Source organism: Egretta garzetta, unplaced genomic scaffold, assembly GCF_000687185.1.
Source record: "Egretta garzetta isolate BGI_Z169 unplaced genomic scaffold, ASM68718v1 scaffold16, whole genome shotgun sequence".
NCBI lineage: Eukaryota > Metazoa > Chordata > Aves > Pelecaniformes > Ardeidae > Egretta > Egretta garzetta.
The window spans coordinates 1,906,879-1,921,494 of record NW_009260022.1 but is presented as its reverse complement, the minus strand read 5'-3'; the positions used below and the strand labels follow the sequence as shown (position 1 = coordinate 1,921,494).

The 14,616-nt window shown below is 34.6% G+C and overlaps 1 protein-coding gene across 1 annotated transcript in view; it reads left to right on the top strand.

The window, feature by feature from the left end:
• Nucleotides 1-4: 4 nt before the first annotated feature.
• Nucleotides 5-14,616, top strand: part of TTC21B (tetratricopeptide repeat domain 21B) — a gene marked incomplete at its 5' end in the record, with an annotated part of 40,972 nt that continues 26,360 nt past the window's right edge. Inside the window, 12 exons of the mRNA XM_009640709.2 lie at nt 5-95; nt 1,174-1,284; nt 2,553-2,719; nt 4,705-4,827; nt 5,980-6,137; nt 6,526-6,610; nt 8,164-8,262; nt 8,864-9,056; nt 9,912-10,009; nt 11,037-11,237; nt 13,035-13,164; nt 13,615-13,772. Of these exons, the coding sequence (XP_009639004.1) occupies nt 5-95; nt 1,174-1,284; nt 2,553-2,719; nt 4,705-4,827; nt 5,980-6,137; nt 6,526-6,610; nt 8,164-8,262; nt 8,864-9,056; nt 9,912-10,009; nt 11,037-11,237; nt 13,035-13,164; nt 13,615-13,772 (1,614 nt within the window). The remainder of the gene's footprint in view (nt 96-1,173; nt 1,285-2,552; nt 2,720-4,704; nt 4,828-5,979; nt 6,138-6,525; nt 6,611-8,163; nt 8,263-8,863; nt 9,057-9,911; nt 10,010-11,036; nt 11,238-13,034; nt 13,165-13,614; nt 13,773-14,616) is intronic.

Genomic DNA, 14,616 nt, shown 5'->3' with positions numbered 1-14,616 from the left:
CCACCACGTCCGGGCTGCGGCGGATGAGGCGCTGGGGCGCCTGGGCAGCGATCCGGTGTTCCTTTTCTACCGGGCCTACGGCGCCCTGAGAGCAGGTAACGCGGGGCTGGGGAGCTGGTGCTTGTGTCCCGTCCCTCCGCCGCCCTCCCGAAACGCTGGTCTTCCTTGCCTCACGAAATTCAGCCTGTAGTCTCCTACATAGAAAGAAAGCAATGTTACAGAATCTGAATGGAATGTTTCTCATGTTGAGAAGATTATCAGCGTTTCATTGTCTGTCACTGCCCTCCCCCGGTTTGAATGAAACTTATAGACCACATAGTGCTGAAGTAAGAAATAATCAGTATCTATTTTTTTCCTCTTTTTTTTTTTTTTTTTTTTTTTGGTAATGGTTACATGAATGTGGGTCAGGTAAATGGGTTCCTTGGAGGGAATTTGAGCCCTGCCCAAATGCCCACTGCATTGTATCACAAAGATAAATATGCTTGTTCTAGCTAATACATCTTCCTTTTAATGCAACTGTATCTAACCTTATTGTACCCATCTGCCTCAGAGGAGCTGACAGCTAATACCTATTGGGAGGATCTCTGTGTACATTAAACCATTTTGAGAAGTTTATTTAGCTAGATCAAGAATGTCACAGAATACTAACAAGTAACCCAAAGTGGGGGATGGCTGTGGCAGGGGGCCAGGAAGGATTCAAAAGGTTTTGAGGTGGTGTATCTGTTCCCAAACTCCCTGACTTTTTTTGTTTTACTATCATGCGTTCCTATTTTTCAAGATGTTGTCTCTTCTATTGATGTTCAAAAGATTCACACAAACAAGGCAAAAATCCTGACTATATAAAGAAACAGGAGCAACAAGAGCTGCTCAATGCCCTGTATAAAACAAATAATAAAGATGATTTGCATCTTCATGGCAGTTGGCAGAACTAGCACATAACTCCTTTCAAGTTCTCTGCATTGAGATGCTTTTTTCTTTCTCACGTCTGTTTGAAAGACTTGCACAAACAAGTGAAAATGCATGTCTGAATAATGAAGGAAGTTATGAAGCAAGTGTTATCAAAAACACAGAAGAAAAAATTCAGGGGAAAAATTTAACTCAGACTGAAGTTTTGATGCTGATATTCTCTGTCTTGAAAAATGTTATAGCCTATTCTGCACTTGTTTTCACTAGGTGACATCCAAGAGGGTATTCGACAGTTGGAGTCTATTAAAAACAAACAGGAGGTGTCACTTTGTACAATGATGGCTCTGATTTATGCCCATAAAAAGAGCCCTAATCCAGGTATGCTCATTAAGACGGTACTGCTTTGTGTTTTAAAACAGCTGTGTGTTAAGATCTGAGAGTTGCAGACTAATTCTGCCTAATTTAAAAATGTATACTCCAGCTTTGCATTTGATAAAATACCTAGTACTGAACTGAGTGATGCTAATCAAGATTGTAAACAAAAATACCAAAACACAAAACTGTGAACAGTAAGACTGGATATTAAAATAAAACATGAAAAAAACCCCAAACTGACTTACCTAGAATGATGAAATATCTTTTATGGGGGGGGAAAAAAAAAATCTGAATCACATTTCTTGCCTGATACCAGTTCTTTTCAGCAGAACTGCAATTTAAGAAGTCATTAAAGCCACGTCATTTTTATCTTTCAAATTACTCTGACCTTACAAATGGAGAGAAGAATTTTGTGAATGTTGGTGTTCCTTTCTCCAATCTAAAAATTGGGGTTATTTTGGTAAGAATTATATTCTCAAAAACAGTTTATTTATCAGGTAAACTGAGTTGTTATTAAAATATTGTCCAGGTATATTCCTGACTGCAGATTTATAACTGTCACTGCCAGCTTTGTTAAGCAGTATGATGTGAAACAGCTCTGACTAATGACATCACTCTTACTTGAGTCCCTGAGGATTAATACTGTAGGGAAGCAAAATTACGTTGCATTTCAAGACTCTAAGAAGGGCGTGGCAGTAAGAGTCAGACATCTGATTTTAATGGCTCCTAAAAAGGACCAGAAATGAATGTGGGTAAAAAAATATTTGTCAGTAAGTCCTACATGCCAAATGAAATTTCTATGTGGGATTAACCTGATGAGAGCAACTGACAAATAACAATGAGGATGTAAGAAACTGAGCTTTAGTGTTAAGAAACACATCACATATTTTCCAGGGATTCTGGATTGAAATCATTTTATGTTCAGCATTTTTGGGCTGCTCTGGAGTTAACTGTTTACTTATTTGGCAAACACTGGTATAAAAGCATTATGGTCCAGTTTCCATTTATCTGACAGGAGTCTTAGCTACAAATCTAAGGGGATAGCTACAAATAGCGGGGTTCTTGCCCAGATGGCTATGTTGATGGGAACACTCTTCTGCCTTTTACATCTGTACCTGATTAATATTTTTAATTGGGAGGGATTGCCTATGTGTTTATCAGTACATATAATACAGAAAACAGTGTTTGCTTTGGAAGCTCTTGGCTTATGGGCTGCTCTTCCTAATATTTTGAGATTCTATCAACAAAAGCTCTGGACAAAATCTTTTCAGATCGAGAGGCTATTCTAGAGTTGGATGCAAAAATGAAGGAGCAACGTAAAACAGCAGGACAGCAGGCTCTGTACTTCGCTGGCTTATTTTTGTGGCATCTTGGTCGTGAGGACAAAGCCCGTGAATATGTTGATAGAATGATCAAAGTTTCTGGTGGTGGTAAAGAGGTAACTTTTTTTTCCTATGTAAAATAGTAATAGGACGACCTATACTGTGAAGCTAGACTTGCTGCACCAATGCTATTTGGACATTTTCTTTAATTAACTCTTTTGTGTTCTAATTCTTCATTTCCTAATGTCATAAATTTGACAGGGCCGAATAGAATTACATAATGACTTTTTTGTCTGCAAAGTATTAGTTCATGAGAGATCTGCATTGACCAGTGGAAATAATACATAGTTATGTCAGTTTTGCTACTTGACACTGAGCATCATAATTCCTAGCAAAAAAACTAAGCGTGATAGTCTCGCTAGAGGGAGACATCAGTTTTGAATCTGAAGATTCAAAAATACCTGGAGGGTAGGGGATTTAAATTTTCAGCAGTTGTTAAAGGCAAAATTTGCCTAGGGTTTTACTGAAGGTAATTTATCTTAAAATGTGTGTAAGTATTGATGTCTTCTGCATTTATATACAGAAATCTGCAACTATTATAAATGTTTATTTCTGAAATTATGTTATTCATTTAATTAATGGCTTAGATTTCAATTGTCACTGATTAAAAATAACTATAAATTTTATTTAATAATTACTGGCTAATTTTTACTAATGAAGAAATAATTAAGGACATCACAAAGAATTCATACGTTAATTTCTAAAAAGACTAAGGATATGCCACTTCAGTAAAATAGCAGTATTTATGACTTAGCTTATTGAAACCATAGTAGTTGCATCAGTTTGTTTGGTTTTGGTTTTTTCTTTTTTTTAAAGATACACTATATGGGGATGTTACAGGAAATAGTTACAGCTAAAGAATTTAATGGATTTGAAATAATCAGTTGTTTAGTGGGGGTTTTTTTTTTGTTTGTTTTTTTACAGAGGGACATGAACATAAAAAAATACATTACCATTGAAATATTTAGAAAACAAATCGTTTTCTTTTTTCCTAAGCTTACTTATACTTATCCCTTTTCCCAGTTTGATAATACAAAGTTATGTCTACTTCAGATTTATTGGGAGGTGGTTGAACTTAGTGAAATATGATTTGTGTAGTATATACAGTTAATTTTTGTAAGATACTTTATGTATTCCTTATACAGAAGTAAAATACCTCTCATTTTTTTAAAATACTTGAGTATATGAATTTCACCCAGTTTCTGTTGCATAACAAAAGCATGACCCTGATTGTTAGCGCTTACAAAGTATGGCTCTTCTACTAACCTTTGAGTTTTAAATATATGACTCACTTCTTTGATTTTATGTTACAAAAGAGCTAGTGATATTTTATAGTCTTAAATTTTTGTTTTGATGGCAATTATAATTTGGTTAAATAATCCAGCACTTCAAAATAGATTTGATTTGCTTAAGCTATAAATGTCTGGAACACATAAGAAAAATACAATTTTTAAAAGGTGAAATATGTCTTTTCATGAATGAATTACTACTTTTAATTAATGAATCTTAAGTAACATACTTTTTTTTTTTTTTTTTTTGTAATACTGTAGGGGATTTGGGAAATGTCAGATCTTTGCCCTTAACACACAGGTTTTTCCTTCTAATCAGACACTAGTAGAAAAAGACCAAGTTTCTCTCCATTTTCAGCACCCCATAAGTTTCTAAGTGTCTGATATAAACAAAATCTTAAGGAAATATTCTGCAGAAATGTTTGCAGAAAATATTCTTGCAGTCTTATGTGATCACTTCTGTGAGGTTTTGTTCTGCCTGCTTAGCATGCTATGCTAGTTCAGTGCCGTTAGGTTTTTTTAATTCTCTAAGTAAATGTACTGTTTGATTAATTTAATACTGGAATGAATTACTAATATTTTAGGATATGCTGTGGACTGGTTATAATTTCAAATATATAAAAATAGATACTTTCATTTTAAGTCCTATTTTATTTTTAGGTTATTTCTATTTATTACTGTATCTAATATACTTCTTTAGTACCTAGTTAGTGAAGAATTCAAATTTTTTTTTTTCTCTTTTTTTTTTGCAGGGCTTGATTTTGAAAGCATGGCTTGATCTCACCTGTGGGAAAGAAACTCACATTAAAAAAGCTGTGAAATACTTTGATGAAGCACTGCAGGAAGGCAATGATGTTTTTGCGCTGCTTGGTAAAGTAAGTTTACTTCATAATTTTAATGCTTTCTAAATGTCGTTTTAGTCTTGTAGAGTGATTAGAGAGATGCTGAGAAGAGTTGTCTACAGAATTGCTGTGTGCCATGGCAAAAAACATAGTAGTTAACAATATTGATAGATGATCACACTACAGTGTTTAACACACTTTTTATAACCATCGTTAGTCTATTTCAAGTGTTCATATTGATTGTATTTCATTAAGGGAGTGGCATGGATTGTTTTCTTTACATGTTTTTCTGTTGTAGGGTGTTCTACTTGTTTGTATCACAGACCTTGTTTGTTTAATGTTCTAAAGCTAAATGCAGAAAAAAATGTTTAGTGAAAATAAGAAGACTAAAGTTCACAATGGTATTTGTTTAGGCATGTGTGCTTGGCTGTAAGCAGACTGTTGAGTTCAATTATATCAAGTATATCTCAAATTTAGTTACTGCAATTAGATTTTAGACATACAGCTATCTTGCTATGGCTGAAGAAATTAACTCTCAGAAATGGTGCAAACACAATAGTTTCTATCTCAAAAATGTGAAATAAAATGGCACACACACAGACACCAGGAGTATGGTAAGTAAATTTTAAGCTTCAAAGCAAAATAGAGGATTTAAGCCCTAAATTGATTTCTGCTCAAATTCACTTAAAACTTGACACTTCTGAAGTAGTTCTGTATTTGGAGTACCCTGTAAATTGCTTTACAATTAAAAAATTGTTAATTCTGGCAACAACAGTCACCTCGTTTTTTAGGTGGTACATACCTCAGGTCTTCAAAAAATGTTTAATCTATGGGTTGTGTTCAAATACCCTAAAATTGTGAGATGCCTTATGCATTTGAAACCTAATAAGATAATTTGACTCTTCAGCTACATCTCTTTCTGTCTTTTTCTTGCTTGTAACTGACTAGTACCTTGTAAATGCTGCAGTTAACCTTTGTTATAGAGTGCTTACCGCACGCCAGGTTTTACACATCATCTTATGCTCTTTGATTGTTGCAGTATCTCTAGTTGTGGTTGATGCTGAAATAAGAATATTACTTAAAGAAAGACTTTTCTTGTCCTGGTTTCTGTATGAAAGAACTTCTCAATCTTCTCACTGATGTGAGTGTACAGGCTTTTGATGTGACTTCTCTTCCTTCCATTAGGCACAGTATTTTGAGGTCCGACAGAATTATTCAGGAGCTCTGGAAACTGTAAACCAGATAATTGCAAACTTTCCAAACTTCATTCCTGCATTCATAAAGAAAATGAAGCTACAACTAGCCTTGCAAGACTGGGAGCAGGCAGTTGAAACAGCACACAGGTAAGTATGAAGTAGCACACCACTAATTGTGTTCTTGCCATGTTTACAATGTAAGAACACTTTGAAACAAAAATAGATAGGTTTCCATTAATTTTTAATGAACTTGAATTAGTTAAATCAGTTTTTTTTTAAAAATTAATTTAAGTTTTATTAGAACCCAGCCTTGCATTTCTGTGAGGATACTACATCAATACATGAATCTATTTTGGATGCAAGAGGACCTTTTTTGAGATAGGCATGAGGTAACAAAGCTGTGCTTTTGATTGACAGCTATGACTTAAAGTGGCTGTGCAATACAAGTTATTTTATTCCCCTTCCAGGATAAAACAGATGACTTAGCAAAGGTTTTGTTTTGGTTTCTTTATATTCACCTTTTGTTTGGCTTTAGATTGTTGCAGAAAGATGCCCTCAATTTAGAAGCCATAAGAATGGAGGCCCTGCATTATCTGTGCAGGGAAGGAAATATATCTGAGGTGAGTCTTTTTATTAACAGACTGTTAAGCATAACACAGTCTTTGTAGTGCACGTGGCATCTAGTCCCTGTTTTCTTTATCTTCTCCTCGTATACTTTGTCTGGTCCTGGGCAACACTACTTCTCTGCAGGAAGAGCTATATTCACCTATTCTGACTCAAATGACTTCGCTAGCTTATTGTTGGGGTGTTTTCTGGATGCCAAGGGAAACATGATTCCTTGCTCTCTGGAAAGATGGAGGTAAAAAATTAAGCCAAACAGAAGTCTGCTGTGGACAGCTAATTGAATCATGTTGATTTGAATCATCGAGGCAATCTTTTACTGTTTAAATGCTCTTTTGGTAAATTAATAAGTTATTGTAAGCCTTCCATTAATTTTAAGTATTTCATTAATTGAAATAAGGGGAAATAATGAGGTCTTGTAGTGATAAATTTTTGAAAGGGTGTCATAGCCGCTTAACAACAGGCTACGATGTTAGGTTGTATAACCTGTGCTTTGTTCACCTTTTTTTGATAATTACTGAGATTTTTTTAGCTCTAAGAATTCTCTTTAACTTTCCCTTCTACTCCCAAGATCCTATTCTGCACAGGGATATATGCATGTTTGTACATATGGTGCTTGTGCTTTTTTTCAGGAAATTTTAAAATACATTATCTAAATTATTACAAAAAATAATTAAATATTTTTCTTGTTATGCAAAAATGCTGGTATAATTTAAGTGGAGATTTGGCAAAATTAAGTATTTTCAGTGTTTTGTAGGTTTTTACAAGTTCTAGAGGAAAGGGTATTTTAGGTTGTTTAACACATTTTTAGTTATTGCAAAGAACGCTAATCATTAGTGTATTTATAATCTAGTTTAAGTCTTACTTTTGCACAATCATAAGAAATATGGAGAAACAATAACAATTGCAGACTCCAATTCAGTAAAGCCATCCAGGAATGAAACTAGCTGGACATGGTAGGGTGTAAACAAAATATTCTGGGTTAAAATGTCACATATGACTAAGACCTATGTCTAGAAAAATCTTTAAAAAAATCTGATGAGATTTAAACATGATTCAGGTGTCTACATCTAAAATCATATTAAAAAAGCCCATGTACCTTATTATTGTAACCCCAGAAATGTCTAAAGTACTTTAGGTGGTTTGAGAAGCTCTGGTGTTAAAAGTCTGAGCATCTGGAAGAGTTTTGGTTTCAAGTGTGTGTGTATCATGCTGAAGCCCAAACAAGATTCACAGATTGGATTCCTCAGACTGTCTTGCTTTATGGAACTTTATATACTATCCATGATACCAGACTCAGCTCAAGTCTTTCAGTTTTTTTAGAGCACGTATAGAGGATACATGATCTATTGTATTGTCACTTTACTATTTCAAAGTATTTTTGTAGGAATTCCAAAATAAAAACTTAACTTCTAGCCCTGAAAATTTGAGTTTAAATTTCACGATATTATTGCATAGCAAAATATGTGACCAGTTTTTATTGAAAACTGTTCTGTTGTCCTAATCTGTTCATTCTTTCTATTACTTACTATGTTATTTCTTTTTCTTCAAGGCTTCAGCAAGATTGGGAGACCTAGTTAAAGCACTGGACAGGTTAGAACCACGTAATTCGCAGCTCTTCTATAAAATGGCTTTAGCTTTCAGTAGAACAGTAAGTATGCTTTTTCTCTTAAGCAGCATACAACTATCTATGTATCCTGGCGTTTGTTTTATTTTCTGGTAGGCAGATTTTAAATATCTACTACAAAGCAGAAGACTGCAGACAGTTGAAATAGATTACCTTGTGTAGCCTTTGGTAATTAGATTTTTAAATTTTTACATTCAGTATGAATTACAATACTTAAGCCATCTCATTCCAAAAAAATGTTTTTACTGCTTGCTTTTAAATGAGAAACCTGTTTCCAATGAAAATACACTCAAATGTCCATCAACCATGTTCTTACTGTGGGAAACTGACAAGGTTAATCACATAGCCTTGAAATGGAAGGTTTCTTTAATCTTTGTATTTATCAGAAGCATTTTAAGGAAGCATTTGAAGCAACTATCAACTGTTCCTTATTGTATGGTATTGTATATTTCTGTTTGAATCCAGCACAATTTAATGTCACAATTTTTATAGAATTACTGCAGATTATATTAGTCTTATATGAGGTGTTGTTTTCTCAACTGCTACAGCAATATTCAGTGTGTTTTTCTAAGGGAATCTGAAAAATAAGAAAAACTTGAAGTTTAAATATTATTCTTACCATTAGTGTGGCCGGAACCAACTCATCCTTCAACATACACAAACCTTAGTGGAAAGAGCATCTGATTTGGCATCTGACAATGCAGAATTTGCTACTGAACTTGGCTACCAAATGATTTTACAAGAAAAGGTGAAAGAAGCTTTAAAATGGTACAAGACTGCTATGACACTTGATGAAACAAGTGTTTCTGCGCTAACTGGTAAGGTCTTACACTTTGTGGTTTTTACTGGTCTTAAGACACAGATGATGCTTTTTTGATCAAGTTTTCCTACTACTGCTACTATGAAAATCTAGAACTATTAGAACAGGAGCATTGGGCAGTACTTCCTGATTGATGTTATGCTGTCTTCCTTGTAGCAACAGTTTCTTCTCCCTGGTTATGTATTTTGGTCTTCCTTTTTATTTATATTTTTTTTATTTCTGTATTGCCTAAGAATTAGAGAACTCTTAGGCACTGCAAAAATTAAAAACTGAAAGGCAGTTGATAGAACAAGCTGTCTATTGCTATATATGTGTCTAAATTAGATTGAAAAACATAATCAAGTCAAAACATCTGATACTTTTGATCTACATGTTATGTTATTTGAAAAAGAAATTATTTTTGATAAAGTCCAATTGCTGTCAAGAAAATGGAGAGTAAATATGGCGTGCTTGCTTCACAGATTTTCCACTGCATTTTTGCTCCTTGACTGTGCCATTGCTTTCTAATCTGAAACATGAAACAGTACAAAAAATTCAGAGGGTAGGAGTGGGGTGTGTGTGTGTGTGTGTTTGGCTTGTTTTTGGTTTTTTATTTGTTTTTTTTAATTTCGTTTTGCTTCTTGTACTTGTTCTGAACTTAGAAGCCAAAATTTATGATGCTTCTACTTTAGTCTAGAACCGGTTGAAATTTTAGTGTTTTAAACTTTGCAATATAATAACTCTTGATCTATTCTTTCATCTCATATCACCACTTTATGAAGAGGTTGAGGAGAAGAAAAGTTAATTCTAGAAAACAAAGCATGTTCATGACTAGGAAGACAAATCTGCAATAAAATGTTTAAATATGTTACAGGAATTATCCGTTGTCAGCTAATACAAGGGCAGTTAGAAGATGCAGAGCAGCAGTTGGAGTTTCTTAATGAAATTCAACAATCCATTGGGAAATCTGGGGTAGGAGACATCTTCTTTCATAAAAATACTTTGATTACAAAATCTGAATTGTGGTCTACTAGCGTCCTGGTTTCAGCTGGGATAGAGTTAATTCCTGGCATAGTTTTGGGTTTAGGATGAGAAGAATGTTGATAACACAGAGATGTTTTAGTTGTTGCTAAGTAGTGCCTAGACTAGTCAAGGACTTTTCAGCTTCCCGTGCTCTGCCAGGTGCACAAGAAGCTGGGAGGGGACACAGCCAGGACAGCTGACCCAAACTGGCCAAAGGGATATTCCATACCATGTAACGTCATGCTCAGTATATAAACTGGAGGAGTTGGCCGGAGGGCAGCGGTTGCTGCTCAGCAGTGGGCTGGGCATCGGTGAGCAGCAATTGCATTGTGCATCACTTGTTTTGTATATTCTTTTATCATTGTTATTATTGTTCCTTTCTCTGCTTTTCTATTAAACTATCTTTATCTCAACCCACAGGTTTTACTCCCCCCGCCCCATCTCTCCCCTATCCCACTGGGGGGCGGGGGGGGAGAGTGAGTGAATGGCTGTGTGGTGCTTAGTTGCTAGCTGGGGTTGAACCATGACTTCATGTTCTGTATTTCAGTCACTTGAGCAGAGCATTCTTAATGGAGTACCAGTGAATCTAAATTTCAGTTTTTCTTCCTAGCAATCTAAGTTAATGTGTTGCTTAACTTTCCAGCATGAGGCTGTTTGCTTGCAGAGCAAAACCATCGTTGCCTTCCTGCACAGCTTTATCTCTGAAGATAAGTTCAAAATGTTAGGAAGGGAGGGATATTAATTATATTCAGGATTTTGTGCTCAGAAAAATTTAAAGCTTCTTGCAGAAATTAAAGGAATGCATTGATATAGTAATCATCAGTGTCATTTACAGTGAACATACTAAATATTTTATAATATCCCTAAATATAAAGAAGAAATGGCTAACAATAATTATGTAGTATTGTATAAGTAACAGATTAATTTATCTGGAATGTGGAACATGCTTTACTATTTTTTTTTTTCCCCCCTGTAGGAATTATCTTTCTTGCGTGCAGTCCTAGCTATGAAAAAACTTAAGAAACAAGAAGAAGTTATTGCCTTATTGAATGATGTTCTGGATACTCATTTTTCATCTTTGCATGGCTTTCCTCTTGGTGTGGAATATTTTGAAAAACTAAACCCTGATTTCTTGCTAGAAATTGTTAGGGAATATCTTAATTTTTGCCCAGCACAGGTAAGCAGCTGTAGATCACATCTGTCTGAAAATGGAAATTATTCTTTGATTTCACTTTGAGATCAGTTAATCATGAAGCAAAAATTTAGAAAACTTGCCCTCTTAAAATCTGAATTTGAAATAAAAATGTGGTTAAGGTATTGTACCACTATTTACTCAAAATAACTATGTAAATACATCTTCCGTGAAGTGAGCAAGTTACAGTAATAATACCTGAGAAAACTTGGGATATTTGTTTAATGCACTATGTATGAGTACTTAGACTTTTTTAGTATCTCTTTTGATCAGGAAACTGTAACAATACAGTGAATAGAGCTATCTCAATATGAAACTAGGATGTTCACACTGATGATCCTATTGAAATATTTTTGTCAGCTCAGGATGTCTTTTCAATATATATATGTTCTTTCTTCATTTCAGTTTCTTTTGTGTGTTGGTAAAAATCAGTAGAATACTACTTTTTTTTAAAAAAATATTATGAATTCCAAAGAAAAATCTCACTTAGATGGCTAATTTTCTGAGACTTAATTTGCTTGTGCTAGTTTTGGCAACAAAGGCATGTAGAACTTCATAAATTGAATGGGGACCTGACACCTTTAAAGCAGGGAAACACATTTAAAGTTTCTTGAAGTAGTGTCTTCCTTAAGTAGATTATTATTCTGAAATAGCTGGGAGCTGACTCTTGTTATCCTGTCATTAGCAGATTTCTAGTCTTAATTATAGAACCTTCCCATAACTTTTAGTTTATGTACAGTTTTAAAATCTAACAGGCAAACAAGTAGTTTTCCATTGTTATGGTTCATCCCACCATCTGTAATGAAATGGTAATGTTTGAAAGTCTAAAACATCAGTAGCAATGACCATTTCATGTCACATATGGCAATAAATAAGAAGTGTCATTCTATGAGGCAGTGTCTTGTCTGAATTACTTAATAGGAATGATGTTTTTTAATTTGGAATGGAAACTTTTTCTTGAACTATTATCCATAGAAAGATTTGTTTAAAAAAAAACAAATAAAAATAGGCTTTTCCTGAAGTTTTGTTATCTCTTTATTGCAAAAAGGAGTTTGTGATATTAGAAAGTGAGGAGTTTAGCCAGGTGATGGAGGCTTCCAGTTTGATAGTGGAGGATTGCTGCTTCCCCAGGGTATGGGTCCTGTGGGAAAGTTATCTGTGAGCAGAAGGATCCTTAGGTTGCCTTTTCCTTGTTTTATATATAACAGTTAGCAACTAGCTAAAGTAATAGAGGGAAATGAACAACATTTCTGATAAAGAAAAACTGAAATGTACCTTGTACTAGCAGTTTACACGAAAGTAGCTATTTCTCAGCTGCTGTTTTGTGTTTGTTGCAAGCAGTATGGATGTGTTCTGTGGCGTGGAACGAGGGCAGGAGGGACAGGACCAACATCTTTTCTTCTTATCCTTCTCATCATTCATTCCAACTTCAGCTGTCTTGAAATTTAGTTCATGTTAGCATTGTCTTGGATGAGTTGGCATGGTAATTCAGAGTATGTTGCCAAATGTTTATGGACTGACTCTTCAGCTTATGTCAGGTCTGAAGCATTTTATCAACCTTGAAGTCCATGAGGCTGTCTTGTGTTCCCGCTGGTATCAAAAAGTTGCCCCCTTAAATTTAAAACATTTTTATATTTCTTCACAATGACAGCTTTCAGCTTTTTTGGCTCAAGAAAATAATAATGCTTTGCTATTGCTCATTTGAGTTTAAAGTAAAGCTCAGACTGTCAACTGAAGTGTTGTTTTTAATTTGGTGGTTTTTTTGGTTTTGTTTTCTCTTAGCCTGCAAGCCCTGGGCAGTCTCCATCACCGCTTCTCAAGCACTGTGCTTCTGTTCTGGAAACTGTGGTAAAAACTGTGCCTGGTCTTCAACAAGCTGTCTTTTTAATTGCAAAAGTGAAATACTTGTCAGGTAACAGTTATATGAATGGTTAGCTATTCAACTCTTTAGTTTCTTTAATATGAGAAATTAATTTCACACTTTTAAATCATAATGAAGATTTTTATTTGACTGCAGAACACTGCATTATAGCTAAGTGAAGAACATTTGCACTGCCTTTCTTTGTGATTTGTATGAGCATATCTTAATTGTACAGACACATAAATATGGTATTTTTATCTGTTGCTTCCAAAAAAGATCACATATTGAATGATTCACAGATGGAACAATGGGAAAATATCCTACCTTTGACCTGGTTTTGATTTCATTTCGTAGCCACTTAATAATTCGTATGTGAGTTTATTCACAAAATGTTCACATATATTAAAAAAAATAATTGGTGAATAATTAATAAAGGCTCTGTATTTAACCCCTGTATTTCATATCAACTATTTTTTCACTTTCCTTTTTTTAACTTCCTAGGGGATCTTGAAGCAGCCCATAGTAATTTACATTACTGTCTTGAAAGAAATCAGTCTTACACAGATGCACGCTTACTGATGGCCCAGGTGTATTTGGCTCAAAACAATACTAAACTGTGTTCTCAATCCTTGGAACTTTGTCTGAGCTACAATTTTGAGGTGAGTTGGACAAAAGAATGAAACCATTTTATTCAGTCAATCATCTGAAGTTTTATGGTTTTATAGATAATTTTTAAACTGAACTTTTTATGACTCTTCCACTACAAGTTTAATATCTAAATGTTTATATGAACATGGTATCTGAATATTTATCAAAGAAATTACCATAAGGACAATACTAATACCTTATTACAACATATTGAAATTGTTTGAAATATAACAGAAAGAAATGGTAGCTTTTTCTCAAATCCTTACATAAATAGTAAAAACATGTTATATAAACAGAATTTGTAATTCTAGACTACCCTTGCAATGGTTTTAAAAGCCAGCATAGAAGGACTTGAAGAGTTATCCAATGTTGTCTCTAGACTTCTTGCACAGATGTACAATTGCTAATGAAGATATGCACAGATGCATGAGAGGATCAGAAGGGATCTGCAGTTACTTCTTGACAATTCATGCTGCATTAAGCACTCCCAAGTATAAAGAGAGTAGCCATATGCTATGTTCTCCTCCATTAATGGCACATCTTTGCCCATCTTTTCTGTCCCTTCAGGAGCAAATTTGGTAAATTAAGCACTGTATTAGAAAACTTTCACTGTTTTGCAGTGGTCCTCACCAGTTTTATTTCTTTGGTCTAATACATTGCAGTATGGGATTTTTGATTTGTTGACATCAGTGGAACTTTATGTATGATTAACACTGAATTGGGAACACTCTACACAGCACTCACTAGGTCTGAGTTGTGCTAAATCTCTTGACAGAGCTTAGTTGAGAAGTGACAACGTAATTTTCCTTGCACGCATGCTCCCGTCTTGGTTCCTTCCTCCAAGTGATGCAAGAA